Source organism: Hordeum vulgare, chromosome 7H (genome assembly GCF_904849725.1).
Source record: "Hordeum vulgare subsp. vulgare chromosome 7H, MorexV3_pseudomolecules_assembly, whole genome shotgun sequence".
Lineage (NCBI taxonomy): Eukaryota > Viridiplantae > Streptophyta > Magnoliopsida > Poales > Poaceae > Hordeum > Hordeum vulgare.
Window position 1 is genome coordinate 5,543,464 of NC_058524.1, and position 15,776 is coordinate 5,559,239.

General features: G+C 47.9%; 1 protein-coding gene across 1 annotated transcript; it reads right to left on the minus strand.

Moving 5' to 3' along the window:
* Positions 1-10,800: 10,800 nt before the first annotated feature.
* On the minus strand, positions 10,801-14,772 carry LOC123410540 (disease resistance protein RGA4-like). The gene is made up of 2 exons (XM_045103488.1): positions 13,460-14,772; positions 10,801-13,087 (listed from the first exon to the last, which is right to left on the minus strand). The coding sequence occupies exons 1-2, from the start codon at positions 14,680-14,682 to the stop codon at positions 11,173-11,175; spliced, it is 3,138 nt and encodes a 1,045-aa protein (XP_044959423.1). The 5' UTR covers positions 14,683-14,772; the 3' UTR covers positions 10,801-11,172.
* Between the last annotated feature and the right edge of the window lie 1,004 nt (positions 14,773-15,776).

Consider the following 15,776-nt stretch of genomic DNA (forward strand, 5'->3'; position numbering starts at 1 on the left):
AGACTCGTTCGGTAATTCACCCGCTTTTTAAAATTTAAGAATCAACGGAGCATCTCTGCAGCCGCTCCTCAAATTTGAACTACATCTGTGTCCACTCCGGGAGCGGAGGGATGGCGAACGGGCCCTAAATAGCAGAGAAACTAACATAAAACATCCGACCAGCGAACACAAGACTCCTGGTTTCACTTCCAGAATCCAGAGGCATCATCTTTCATAGCATTTGTAGAGTATGTCCATGCAAGGGCAAAATAATGCACTGTATGCCTTGGTTAAGTCCTTTTTGCCTTCCTCACTTGGAGAGTTGTACACTTCAAGCACTTCCTCGTAAAAAGGGGAAAACTAAATTGATGAATAAAGATTAAAGGTGGCTGTGAAAAGATGAATAACATCATACCTTCTTTGAGCAGGTCTTTGAGATAATTCCAGTGATGCCCTCTAAGAGCATCTCCAACAGACGCCCAATATTAGCGTCGTGCCCAAAAAATCGCAAGTTTAGCGCGCGCGGAGTTAAAAATTACACTCCAACAGACACTGTATAATAGAGCACGCCGTAAAAAATGTTGAACACGCTGGGGAAAACTGAATCGGACGCAGTATATTTCGTGCGCGAGCTCGTGCGCGCTGAAACTCCTTTCCGTGCATGCGCCCGCTGCCCGGCAACCTCGCGTGCGCGCGCCAGCCTGCCAGCCGGCCACGGCGGCGGGGCGGAGCAGGTCGCGGCGGGGCGGAGCAGGTCGCGGCCATGGCGGGGCGGAGCGGAGCAGGCCGCGGCGGGGCGGAGCAGGTCGCGGCCATGGCGGGGCGGGGCGGAGCGGAGCAGGCCGCGGCGGGGCGGAGCAGGTCGCGGCCATGGCGGGGCGGAGCGGAGCAGGTCGCGGCGGGGCGGAGCAGGTCCCGGCCATGGCGGGGCGGAGCGGAGCAGGCCGCGGCGGGGCGGAGCAGGTCCCGGCCATGGCGGGGCGGAGCGGAGCAGGTCGCGGCGGGGCGGAGCAGGCCGCGGCCATGGCGGGGTGGAGCGGAGCAGGCCGTGGCGGGGCGGAGCAGGCCGCGGCCATGGCGGGGCGGGGCGGAGCAGGTCGCGGCGGCCCGGTGGGGCAGGGCGTGGCCATGGCGGGGCAAGGATGATTTTGGGCGTCCGCTGGAGATGGCGGGGCAGGGATGATTTCGGGATATTTTTGAGCGTCTCTTGGAGATGTTCGGTCATCCGATGCTGTAAAACGCTATTTTGACACGGTAAAATTTTTTAGCGCGCGTCTGTTGGAGATGCTTTAATCATGAAGAGGAAAATATGTTCACCATGGGCTGCCACCACGCCCGTTGCAGCCCACAACCATGTCACGACCAGAGCGACCGTTGCTGAGCGGTTTGCTGCCTGCGTGTCAGGACTAACTTCAGTTATAGTATCAGTTTCAGTTATTACAAGAGAGTGCAAGGAAGCCAACGGCTGGGATCACTCCTCGCGTACCGCTTCGGCGCTGGCCGTTGATTAGTTACTGTAGTAATTCTGTTGTCGGTTTATCGTGGTTTAAACCCTTCGCTTATAAAGCAGCCGGGCTGTGGCTGACCTGGTATCGAATCTTCTATTGTTCTGTCCTTCGTGCAAAAGCATATACTTTATAGCTAATGCAAATCAGATCTGAGATGAAATTTCCCAATTTCTTGCATAAAATCCTCCTATAGATCAGTCGAGTCCTGACACTGCGGGCGCGGAGGACCACCTGCGCTTCTGCGTGAACGTCGAGCCGACCGCCGGGTCGACCAGCTCCTACAACCCAAGCTTCCCCGAGGTGGGAACGGCGGGACGCGCTCCTTTGCGGACACCACCATCGGCCGTGTTGTCGCCGACGACGGGTGCTCCTTGTGTTGGTGCAGTTCCCTGCACCTAGCTCTCTCTTTCTCTCTCACGGCTGGAGGTAGAAGAAGAAGTATGAACAGACACAAAAAATGGTGGTTCCCGCGCATGTATGCCCGCCGCACGAACGGCTTCTTTCCCTCAAGCTCGAACTCGAGTCCCACGCTGTTACAACGCCCGCTGAGGCTTCTTATAGCCGAGACGCACCAGGGTATGACCCACGTCCCAGCCCACGTCGAGCACTCGGTCCACGCCCGCTCTGCTCGCGCCCACGATGCGCACGCACGCGCCTGGGTCGCAGTGAGCCCGCGGGGTACCGACTCAACGCCACCCCGCTGATCTTGCTAACAGACTAGGTCTACTCCACGTACACTCCGCGTTGGCTCACGCACGCACGTACGTACTAAACGGCCACAGCCACATGACCCGGCTGCTAACCAACTAACCCGGCTGCTAATCAGCTAACCTACCACTAGTGGGGACAGGGCCTATAGCCCCGGCCCGTAAGGGGCTTTAGTCCCGGTTCACCAATCGGGACTAAAGGGGCGGGACTAAAGGCCTAACCTTTTCGTCCCGGCCCTCTTACACGCCGGGACTAAAGGTGCTCCACGTGGGCGCCTCGTAGCGCCCCAGGGGCAGGCCCTTTAGTCCCGGCTCTTTACACGGACCAGGACTCAAGATTTTCAGATTTTGCTGGTTTTTGGCTTTTTTTTTGAATGAAATTATTTTTGGGTTTTAGGGTTTTTAGGGTTTAGGTGTTCAGGAGATTAACGTGATGCCTCGTTTTGTGTTCGGGAATTAGTTTTCATATAATTTAAAATAGAAATAATTATGCATATATATATATAAGATTAACTCATCTTACAAGCGATCATATACAATTATATGGAGATCTGAATTATCGGGACTAGAGCCCGTCTATTCGATTACATGGACGAACATCAGTAATGGCCCTTAGCTACACTATAGCTTCCGTCCTCAGAAATCCCGCAAGCTCCTCTGCAACAGCAATCGCGCGTTGCTTTGGTAGGACCTTCGTCCTCATGGCCTTGTGCTATATAAGAAGAGGAGATGAATATGAATATCAATCATGATAACAAAGAATGACGGGTAAAAATAGAGGTGTGAATGTTCATTGCTTACGTCGATTCTGTGCTCCTTGAACTCAGAGGTAAACGTGCGAATGGTCTCGCAAACATAGTATCCGCATAGATGCGTTCCCCGTGGCTGCTGGTCGCACTTTACGAGAATGGAATATATATAATCAAAATAATAATCTAGCATCATAAATGTATTGAAAATTAATAGAAGTATATCATACTACTACTTACCTGAGCCGCTCTAAAGGTCAGCTTCTCAGTAAAGTTACCGGGAGTCACGCACTTGAATCGATTCCAAACCCTGCCCGACAAGGATAATGATTTGCTAAGTTTTTCATTAATTGATATATCAGAAAATCATCGAAAGATACCGATAGAGCGCAAGAATGATTAAAATTACCCTTGGAGCATGTCCTGCAGGCTTTGGAACTGTTCCAAGGGTCTCGATAATGGGTCGAAGGCATCAACTCTTCCCTTATCAATTTGAATGTCCAACAGAATCCAATGCAAGCTGCACATGTATATATATATATATATGTGTGTGTGTGTGTGTGTGTGTGTGTGTGTGAGTAACTTATCAATTAAACTTATAAGTGAATGGACACAACAGAGTAAAGACCCTCACCTGAAGTTGTATGGAAACAGTATGTGGTCACAGAAATTTTGATCTATTAGAAACCTTAGAAGGTTTTCCTCCGTCTCCTTGGGATAATTAGTTAGCGTCGCTATATGTATTTTATCTGGATCAATAAACCCAATATTTATGATGCTCTTACTTTTACACTCCAGAATCTTCATTCTGCATAATAGAGTACAAGTTAATTATATATAGACAATGAATTGAAATAACTAAACAAGTTATATGTAGACAACGAATTGAAAAGCTTACAGACAATAGCAACTCATAAGCGATTTGTCGAGGGCGTCGCCAATGTACATCTGGAAGAGTTCATCAAAGTCGATATGAATTTCTTTGGAGCGGCCGTAGTACTCCTGTGGGACACTCAGCACGATCATCGTTCTCCCATTCTTTGATTTACTTAAGTAGCATTTATGCAAGTAACGCATATTTGTTGGGAGATCATCTTTGCTGACCAAAGGCTCTCCCATGACAAACTGTGGCTTAGGGGCTACCACAGCCTTGGGTATCCTGTCGTCTTGGGAATTAGCCAGCAAATTTTCAACCGAGATACCACATTCATCCGCCAACTCCTTTGCGTTTTCAAAAGCTTGGGAATTAGTTTGCGCTTTGGGGAGCTCCGTCGCTTAGAAATCATCGACGAAGCGTTCTTGCTGGCACGCTTCCGCTTAGTATCATGTGCGGGCGGCGGCGAAGACGGACGACCCAAGTCCGGCGGCGGTGATCGAGATGGACTCGTGTTGTGCTGGCCGACCTCATGTGGAGGGCTTGGAGGTAATGGAGGTGTAGGTGACCTGCGACGACTCGGAGGCGGTGTTGTCCTTGGGGCCGAGCCTGGAAGCTTGATGTAGTTCTTGTCCCATAGGATGACTCCACCCAGTACTTCTCCGAGTGTCCTCTCATCTTCGGGTCCAGCTATGTCGAGCTCCATATCATTAAACCCCGTCATGATTTCATCCACCCCGACTTTAGCAAAGCCAGGTGGAATCTCACGGCCATGCCAGCGTGCATCAGGGCGAGAAGGTAAAGCTTGTCTGACGGCCACCTTCATGGATATGTTCTTGAATTTCTGATGGAGTTCACATGATGTTGACTCCTTGATTCCATCCACGGGGTAGCCGGGACCGCCCTCTATCATTCTTCGTTCATCGTCGGGCGGGGCCTCAGATTCAGCCACGCTGCTTTTCCGCTTAGATGGGGCGCTGGTAATATCAACTGCAGGATCTTCCTGGCGCGGTACTCCTCTAAGCTCATCAATCTGCTTCTGTTGCTCGTTAATCCTGGCAAGCAACTGGTTGAACTTGTCATTCTCCTCATCCTGCTGCCGCTTCTTTGCTCTCTCTCGGCTTCTGTAAGTGTCTTGGTCTCTGGCAAACCCAAGCCACCACGGGTAAGAAGGACCGAAGCCTCGCGTTCGTCCTCCATGTTCGTCATTGCCGAGGACCAGTGTGAGCAAATCTTTCTCTCTATCTGCAGTGAACTTTCTTCTTCCCTCCTTAATTTCTTTCACTATCCTTTTCCAATTCTCCCTGGGTATCCTAAGATTGTCATTGCAGATGAGGTCCCCTGTTGTTTCGTCGTATGACCCATCATGCGCAAGGAACCAATTTCTTGCTCTCAATTCCCAATCATCACGGAGTGGTTCAGGTACGACGCCTTTAGCTATCAGATCTTGCTCTTTCTTATCCCACTTTAGAATGGCAGTCTCATAGCCCCTGGCCCCAGCTTGTGGTGATATATCTTCTTGTCGGCATTTATCTTGTTCTTTTCTGATAATGCCTGGGCATCTTCTGACTCCTTGTACTCTTGAAATGCCTTCCAGTGATTCGCCTGCTTGGCTAGATACCCCTCGAATACTGGCACTTTCTGTGTCTTCAGATAGTTTTTCCATAGCTTCTTCTTCCAGCTATGGAACAGTTCGACAACTTCTTCAGAGTCCACTGCTTGACTTTGGCCCTCAGTTTGTCTGCGGCGTCTTCATTCTCACATTCTGGCAGGTTGAAATGTGACATGAGATCATTCCAAAGATTATCTTTGTACCTTTCGGCGACATAGTCATTATCGGTTGCCCCTTTGCGCTTGTTCCACTCCCGAACGCTGATCGGGAAGTGATCCCTAACGAGAACTCCGCATTGCTTCTTGAATGTGTCAGCAGCATTCTTAGGAAGCTTGGGTTCGCCCGTAGGAAATATCACCTCAAATGTGTAATGCGTCCGTGCATCCAACTTTCTAGTCGGGCCTCGTTTCGTAGTTTTGCTCGATGTGGAGGCCTAAGAGGGAGAAACATTTGTCAAATGAATATATATGTATACAATATAGAGCTATCTCCAATATTTTTCACATATTACAAGTAATTGTCGAACTTCATATGTATACCTCGCCGGACTTCTCCTCTTCACCGGCTTCTCCATCAGTGGAGCTATCACCTTCTCCGTCATTGGACCTATCTCCTGCCCCATCGGCTTCATCTTCGTGTCGCTCGACCTCCATTCCAATGTCCTGGTTTAGATATAACGATGGAGATTCAGCTGGTTCAACGTCGGGGCCGTCTTTGATTATATCTTCCAGAAGTTCTTCCTCTTCGAGGTTCCTGATATGTGGATCCATAGTTCTGCAAAAAACGGATTCTCTTAACCTTTGTACCAAAAACCAAAGTAGGAGTACTTTTCCAATTTGAGACTCCTAGATTTCTGCATAGTATTCAAAGTAGGAGTAAATTTCCAATTTGAGCATTCACTAAGCAAAACCAAATCGTAAAATAAAGTAGTATTCAAATTAGCATGCATTCAATTATAAGCTAATACATCATCACTTTTGTCCGTACATCGTCGAATATTATCATTAATACTCCTCGAATACTATCATACATATAGCATCACTAATACATCTAGAACCGTAGCGCCCGACGGGTATCGGCGCGGGCGGTGGACACCCAAAGAGAAGGAACCATCACAGGATCATAGCTCCAGTGAGATCCCCGAAGAACCTGCCAGGTATGCTCGAACCTGCCCTCCAACGCAACCATGTAGCAACGGACGTGCTCATCCTCCTCGCTGACACGGTGACGTACCACCTCCGCGGTGTCCGGAAGCCTCGGCACCCTCACTAGCCCACGCGACCGCCACCAAACAAGGATCGGGTCAACGACGGGCTGGCTCCTCACCAACTACGCCCCCCGGAAGGTAGCACCTCCCAATACCAGCCGGGCGGAGCCCAGTCCCGGACAGGGCCCCTCTGATCAAGCAGGTGTCCTCCGCCGAGTCGATGACGAGGATGCGGGATAGGCATCGTAAAATGAACTAAAAAAATAAACTAGTTCTATTAATTTTCTTGCTAAAAATAAACTATTAACACTTAAGCATATACAATAGCAAAATTAAACTATTAACACTTATTTTTATTTTTCTTCTCCTCCTCTTCTTTCTTCTCTTCTCCTCCTCTTCTTTTCTTCTCTTCTCCTCCTCTTCTTTTCTTCTTTTCTTATACACTATACACTATAGCAAAATTCCTCCTCTCCTTATACACTATACACTATATACACTATACACTTAAGCATATACACTATACAATATACACTTTTTCTTCTTTTCTTCTCCTCCTCTTCTTATTTTCATTTTTCCTAATCTTATTTTCTTATTTTTGTTCATATTTCTTCTTCTTGTAACCCTAATAACAATAGGAATTAAATGACAAAAAAATCTTTTCTTTTTCTTCTTTTCTTCTCCTTTTTCTTCCTTTCTTCTCCTTTTTCTTCTTCTCTTCTCCTTTTTCTTCTTTTCTTCTATACTGGCCGGAGTGTTGGGGAGGAGGGGGCGGGGGGCTTACTGGCCGGAGTGTTGGCGAGGAGGACGGCGCGACGGCGAGGAGGATGGCGCGACGGCGAGGAGGACGGCGCGACGGCGAGGAGGACGACCGACGGCGAGCAGGACGACGGGCAGCCTGACGGCGTCGGTTACGTTCATCGTTGTGCCGCGCCGGGCAGGAGAACTAGAGGAAGAAGAAGAGAAATGGACGAATTGGGTTGGAAATTTTTGAAGCCCCGCTTATATAGGTGGATCTATAGTCCCGGTGCGTGGCTCGGGCCGGGACTAAAGACCCCCTTTAGTCCCGGGTGGTGCCACGACCCGGGACTAAAGGCCTCTTTTCGGGCAGACCAGGAGGCGGGAAGCAGGGGGTCTTTAGTCCCGCGGCGTGTCTCCAACCGTGACTAAAGGGGGTCTTTAGTCCCGGGGCGTGGCTCCAACCGGGACTAAAGACTCTCCTCAGCTGCACGATAAGTTTAGTCCCACCTCGCCCAGCGAGGGGGACTAACACTTGTTTATAAGCCCCGTCGCAGCTTCTCCATCGAGCTCCTCTCTAAAGCAGGCTTACGGGCCTAAACTCACTGAAAATTGTAATTATATTAGAAATTATAGGGAAAATTCAATCTAAATTCAAATGAGAATTTAGGTTGAATTTTCTCTATGATCTCGAATATAGTTTCAATTTTTTTTATTTTCATAAGTAATAATTTTGACTATCCAAACTATTATCTATTTTGTTATTTTCAATTAAAAACTATGTTTATTAAAAATTCTTTTTGCATATTTGAGAATTCCTATTCTCACAAATGACGAGCACTCAATATTTCCTACTTTATAGCGCACGCCATGCCAAAATCCACTGACATGACCTTTTCTACAAACAGGACATATCGAGCGTCTGAAATTTGCCGGCACAAAAATGAATGAACATGCGGCAAAACATAGGCCACTCGGAGGTGTTCCCTGCAAAATCATACACACATATCCAAATAGACAAGCAATAGAGACGAAAAAAATTTGCAAAAAAATTTTGCACCTACATTTTTTACTAACAAATTTTATTACTAAATTTGATACCTAAAGATTTCTTATAAACCATTCCAATACATTTATATACCTCAAAATTCCTACATTCTATTGTATTGAAAAAACCTATTCGCTACCTCAAATTGTGTGTTCTATTGAATAAAATAGACAATTCAAACCTATAACATCTATTGTATTGCAATACATTCTATTGTATTCCAATACATTTCTATACCTCAAAATATAAAAACCTATTCTATCCTATTTTAAAAAACCTATACACCATCTTATCCTCTACAACAAAAGAGGGAGGAGGGAGGGAGGGAGGGAAGTGAAGGGGAGGAGAGAGGGAGGGAAGTGGAGGGAGGAAGGAGGGTGGGAAGTGGAGGAAGGAGGGAGAAGATATGAAGGGAATTGAAGGAAGGGGCTACCTCGGCGGGCGACGACGGTGGGCGAGGGAGGGCGTTGGCGGCCGGGCGCATGAGGGCGATGACAACGGGCAAAGGAGGGCGACGACGACGGGCGCGGGTGGAAAAGAGTGTGAGTGGAGAGAGAGTGGGAGTGTGGGAGTGACAAGGGGGCAGCCGAGGAAGAGGATAAGGCGGGCTTAGCAGCAACGCGGGTCAAGGAACCACACTACTGCTAAGCCCATAAGCAGTAGCACATTTGGAGGACCGACGCCACTGCTATGTGGGACATGCAAGCTTGGCCCGTGTTGGCATAGTAGCAGCGCGGGGCACGGCCCCCGCTACTAATGGGCTTAGCAGTAGCATGTGTAAACGTCCAGTGTTGTTAGTGTGGCCATCAGGTGAGGGCACTGTGTGGCCAGCTTTGCGGTAATGCCCATTAGTCGGGCACGCACTACTGCTAACTATCAATAGCGGCGCCGATCTATCTTAGTGCTACTGCTAATTAGCAATAGCGCTGCCTATAAACCCACGCTAATGTTACTTGCCTACCTATAGGGCTTTCCTGGAGGCCAAGAGCGGACCGACATCCATATTACTACCTAAGTGATAAGTGTCACATGTGTGGCATAAACTAACATCGTCCTTATGTTTTTACAACTAAAGTTGTCATAGAAAAACCTAAAAACGAAATTTGCCACCAAAGAGAAAGTTTTCATGCTTTACAACTAAAGTTGACATCCTTAATTACTAAACTTGCCATCGAAAAACATCAGGGCGGAATTGCTTCGTGCAACATGTGTATCACTTATAACGGTCCTATTACTATTCCTGTGAGTCTTTTAGTCAGCGCACCGCACATGCGTTTTCCTTTTTCTCTCATAGACCCATTTATTGAAAATATTTTATCTCTTAAAACCGTGCGTATAAATCTCAAATTGTTTTCATCGCGGATTCCTTGCATGGTGATTTTAAAAACTAGATCTTACGTTGATAGATTTTGACCATTTTTCATAAAAAACGGACAAAAAAACCAAATCACGAGCATGTTTTTACTTTTCGAATAGACAAAACCATACCTCTCGCGGAAGCAAATCTACGTCTCCACAAGAAGCAAATATGTACCTCCCATGAGATAATGCATTTTTTTTATTTTTTTCGACGGCACATCGGTGTCTCTCGCAAAAACAAATATGTGCCTCCACAAGAAGTAAATCTATACCTCTCATGAAAGAAGAAAATGTGGTTTATCCTTTTTCGAGAGGCATGATTGTGCCTCTCGCGAAAGCAAATCCATCCATCCACAAGAAGTAATATGTGCCTCTCGCGAACGAAAAAATATTTTTTTTGAGTCGCAAAGGCAAATTTGTGCCTCAATGAGAAGTAAATTTATGTCAATGAAAATAGAAAACATTTTCCAACACAATTTGTTTTAAATTTTTTTGACCAAAAACCTAAGAAAACCCGGGAGCAAGCCGAGAAAAACATAAAAAATCATCAAAAAAAGGAAACGCATACAAAATAAACGAATGAAGCATCTAGAGCGTGATACATGGCGGAAAGCGACCTAGTCCTGAAAGAGTACCGGCTGAATACTTTCAGGTTAGTTTTTGTTTTTTTGAGAATTACTTTCAGGATGGTTGGTATATTCCTGGCGTGGGGGTTTGAGCAGACAGTACAAGCCGAAGTAGAAAACCAGTTTCTAATAGACGTGCAAAAGAAAAAGAAAAATCAGTTTCCAGTAGTGCACAACAAAAATGTGTACCCCTAAATTCGCAGAAAATAAAAAAAAAATCTGAAAATTTCAAACGTTTTACGTGCTTACAAAAATTCGTAAAGGGAGAGTGCTACATGTAGTTTTAGCATGTTTGCTATTTTTAGATTACAAAACTTCCTGTGGGTACACCCGGGAGTAGAAAAACCACTGTCTTTCAGAACAGGATGCACATAGAAGAAGAATAACAAATATATATACACTCATTAAAAGATACTCTTTCCATTCCTAAATATATGTCTTTTTAGAGCAAAAATAAGTGAATTTACACTCCAAAGTATGCTCATATTTAGGAACGGAGAGAGTAGATTACAACAATAGAAGACGGACTCTCTGTCCCTGTCCCAAAAACAATCTACATAACTTGGAAAAGGTATATTGACCAAAGTGATCGTGTTTCACAACCCAGCACAGGACAGGAGAACCTCTTGTGTAAACCAAGACTGCAAAGCATATACAAGACTGCAAAGCATATACACGTGAAAAGGAACAATACCTCCAGAAAGAAGGCATGAATACAACGAAGAAGACGGGCAAAACGAACCTTGGCGTTGCTTCAAGAATCAGTAGTCACTGAAGCAGAACGTCGGGCCTCTTAGGATGGCCCCTTGCAGCTTCCTTCCATGCATCTTTTGTTCCTTGATCGACCGCAGAATGGAGCCTGACTTCCTTTAATCCTTCTAGGCGTCTGATTTCGATGCCGGCAAGACCATCTAAAGATTCGCAGATCATATGAAGCGAGGTAAGATGCGGCAGAGTTCCAGTCGCTACGTCGTGCAGGCTCTGTGCGCCGACGAGACATATCCGCCGGAGGCTTGGGAAGTGCTCATGTCGTATTTCAAGAGGCCCGATGTTGTCTTCAATGAGCTTCAGATACTTCAGTGTGTCTAGACGACCACCAGATAGAAGAACACCACGGCTTAGGCTAGTCGACGACAAACACAGCTCCTCGAGTCTGTTCAGCTTTGTAATAAACTGAGGGAATCGGCTGAGATTGCCCCGCAGCTTCAGCGAGGCTAGACTGCCGGGGGCTTTCAGAGAACTCAGAAATGGGTCTGAGCATTCTTGGAAGTCAATTGATAGGGAGCGATGAGGCCATTCGTTCCCATCACGAATGAACACCTTGATGGCTTCTTCAAGCTGGTTCAGGTTTCTTCTCTTTGCAGTGGATTTGCACCATATTTTCACCTTTCTCAGCCGCTTCATGTGGCTCATCAGCTGTGGAAATCCTTCACTCTCTCCCATGACAAATCCTGAAAGAGTCTCAAGGGTGCTTCTCTTAGACAAGTGCTCTGGATTTGCCTTTACGCAGTCACCTTCGATAAGCTGAAACTTGCCATGGAGATGTTTTAATTGGGGGAGCTGGATGACTTCCACTGGCACCTTCTCTATCTTGGTTCTCCTCAGGTCCAGTGTCTCTAACCATTGCAGCCTGGCAATTTTCTTTGGGACCTCACTAATGAGGCCCCCAAGGCTCAAATATTTCAGAAACACCAGGCTGCATATGTTCTGGAGGTGCCCGTCAGTCAGACCATCACATTCTTCTAAATCCAACACTCGCAGTAGGTCATACTTTGCAAAATCCAATGTAGGTTCATTTTTGGCAGCATCCCCAGCAGGGAATACTGCCAAGGTCCGGAGACGAGATAAGCCCTTGGGCAGTTTTGCAGCACAGTAATCATGGAGCGAGAGCCGGCGTACATAGTCCCATTCTTCGGCCGTCTCACTCTCACCACAAAGCAAGGTGATGAAATTCTGAGACATGGACTTGCGGACAATGTACTCGAGCATCATCCCAGGAGGTTGGCATCTCTTAACGTTCCCACAAGTGCTCACTTCCATGGACTGAATGATACTGCGGTCGATCAGGGTCTCCAAATTCTCAATTGCGATGTCTTGTGGTGTGGTGCTCACTGCATCCCCTGGTTGTACATGTACAAGTCCTTCCGCCAGCCACCGCCTGATTAGAGGATTCCTCCTGACACGATGACCACGCGGGAACATACAGAAATACAGCAAGCACTGCTGGAGAACAAGGCTACATAGACTCTCATAGCTGCTGGCAAGAACCCCATGCATTCTTCCCAATGTGTCGTCACACCCTTCTGGAGCACAAAGCTTGCGGCAGGCATCTTCGCATTTACTCTTGGTCAGGTCTTCTTCACTCTTCAGAAACTTTGCTTTGCTTTCAAGGGCAAGCGGTAGGCCGCCACATTTCTCCAGGAGGGCAGATGCTTTCAACTCCGTTGCATCTGCGACTGAATATTTACCCTTGGAAAACACTTCGAAGAACAACTTCCTTGAATCATTGTCGTCAAGTGTTTTCATTTTGTACACACGGCCATTGGCAGAGCTGCAGCGTCTTGCTATTTTCTTAATGGTTGTCGTCACAATAACTCTGCTGTTCACTCCGTTATCCACAGGGAATACAGATGTAATGTTGCACAACTCTTCTGTTTGCATGCCATCAATTACAATCAAATACCTACAAGACGTAAATTCAGGAAATAAAAATAGTAAGTAATATATCCCCTCTCCTCTGCAGCTAAATAGATAGACTAACTAAAGTTATTCTTGAGGCTGACCGAACAATCAGAACTAGATCTTATGAAACAGAGGTGAGCTGAAGTGTTGCCCATTAGATTTCTATGTCAGAATTAATCACTTCATACATACATAAGATTGTTCAAAGCAACTACTTTTGTAAGTCATTGGTTATATATGGAGCACTCATTTAGCTGTTGAAATTACAGCAATGTAGATTTATCAAATTATTCCAGTTTTTTATATGTATAAGCCGTGAACTTATATATGTGTGCTAGAGAAAATTAATCAACAAAAAATAAAAACAGATCACCTTTTATTTTTCAGGTATGATCCTAGACGTTGTTCGATGAGTGTGGTATCATCTGCATCGTCCTTGTGAGTGTCCTCCTGAATAGCCTTGCCCCTGTCAACTTGCATCTTCATCTGGACACTCTTGTTCTCATCAACTAGTGCCATGGTGCTGGTGGAGATACTCGCATTGGCAGTAGCACGACGTAAGTCTGCAGAGTCAACTTGGATAGAAGAGGCTCGCACCATGTTTGCCACGGTGAACGCCGGTGACAAGACGTACAGCAGTATCGTCGCCAGAGTCCACCAAACTGCTTGGAGGCAGTGGCGCCATGTAGTGACAACGTGGACGCCGGCCGAGGTACTCTCACCATTCTCGACTTGCTCAACGCCATTCTCCTCAACCTGTGGGACGACACCGTTGGCATTGGAGGTGGTCGTCCCACTGCGTGTGCCGGCAGGAGCAGAGTCAGCTTGCGGGGCGCTGTCGGTCGAGGTGCCGGCACCATTCTGGAGCACTTGATCGAGCATCTCCTTGAGAACCTCCGGCTTGCCCTTGCCCGCCGCGCAAACCCAAACTCGCAGAGGGAACCGTCGGCGCACATCACCGTGGTCGAACACTTGGTGGGCAAGAAGCGTCTTGCCTAAGCCATGGAAGCCGACGACGGAGATCACCCTGAGCTTCCCATCTGGCGACGTCCCGGGCTCCAGCACTAGCTCAAGAAGCTGCCCAAGGGGCTCGTCCATCCCCACAGCCGCCGCGGGAGCACCGGACCTCGGGTGCGCCCCTGCGGTGGGGATCGACGCCGCGCCGCCGGGTGCCACTGCCGCCTGCGCCGTCTCCTCCTCGATGTAGCGCTTGAGCCGGCGGTGTATCTCCTCGGACCTGGTCTTGAGCTTGCGGATCTTGAAGGAGAACACCGTGCGGGTGTACACCGTGCTCTTGGCGGCGCGGGCGGAGCGGCGGAGGAAGCCCGCCTCGCCGTCCCCCGGCGACATCTCCTGCCGCAGGAAGCGGTCGACGCAGTCCTCGATGTCGAACGCGAAGAGGGTCAGGTCGCGGATCCACGCCGCCCGCAGGTGGCTCGTGTCCTTGCCGCCGCACTTCTTGCGGTGGTCTTGGATGGTGGCCTCGATGTACCTGAGCTCGCACTGGATGGACCGGACATCCCTGCTCCCGCCGAGCACCGAGAGGGCCTTCGGCAGCGTGGTCTTGAGCAACGCGCCGATTATTGCCGCATCCATCGCTCTCCCTTTCCTTGGCCGGGGATCACCGGCACGGTCAATGGCTAGCTAGCAGGTGAGTGTGGCCGGAAGGGAAGCGGATGAAGAGTGGATGGACGGGGATTGGGGGATTTTTTCACTGTTTTGATCTTAAGGCATAAGTTCATCACAAAACGAACTCGGTTTGAAAATATTTCACGTTTTGATCCTTTTGGAAACGTCAGAGACCGTGGCGTTGCAGGCCTTAGCAGAAACGCCAGGAGGGACGTATCACTCGGTCATGGAGAGGACCATAGTCAAGATGCGCTCCAACTGTCTCCCTAATTGAATTGTTGAATGCAGCATCAGCAGCCTCACTCGGCAGTAAGTCCAAGCAATCGGAACGAGTCCATGCAGCCTTATGGATAACTTTGTACTCTGTACGCATCCACTCCAAATGCCTTAAGTATGCCGCCTCGTCAGTGTCTGGTGTTTCATCATTTTCAACTCCATGTTGTCTCTGAGCATTCCACATGTCCACCCAAGTAATGTGGTGCTCCTCCCAATTGATGACAGTCTTATTGCTTTGCCGGTTTGTCCTACAAAGCATTAGAATACTACACCAGTTTCATTTTTTCATGTTAGACATTGATCAACAGGAGAAACACGTGATACAAAAGACTCACTTATGTAGCTTCACACTTGTCTCGACGTAATCCGACGGGTGCGTTGTTGTACCCCGAACTGCTTTGAAACACGATGAGGAAGATGCCACTCCACCGCATAAAAGCATATCATCGGGCACCGCACACGCCAAAGATGCTGGTCATGAAGGCACATGTTGCTCAGAGGATACTGCCTAAGTACCGTGTACGGCCTCCAATTAACCTACATAATAACAAGTCACTCAACCATCCATGAAAAAAAATCAGCAAATTTGATAAAGCATTTACCTGTTCGTAAGTTAGCATGTCAAGCTCACTTATGTATGCCTTATACCGCCCCATAGCCGCGATACTCGTCCATTGGACATTAGCCCGTGTGTGTGCGATAGTGGGGTATCGCTCCTCGTCCCCGTCAAACGGGTACTTTCAGGGTTCTTCCGGAGCAAGGCTGAAGTTCCGACCAACAGGGAT

Bases quoted from the DNA above. Each gene is read 5' to 3' on its own strand.
- LOC123410540 (XM_045103488.1), bottom strand. From the start codon at position 14,682: ATGGATGCGGCAATAATCGGCGCGTTGCTCAAGACCACGCTGCCGAAG. The intron at 13,088-13,459 runs GTGATCTGTTTT...TACGTCTTGTAG, and splicing joins TCATACCTGAAAAATAAAAG to GTATTTGATTGTAATTGATG.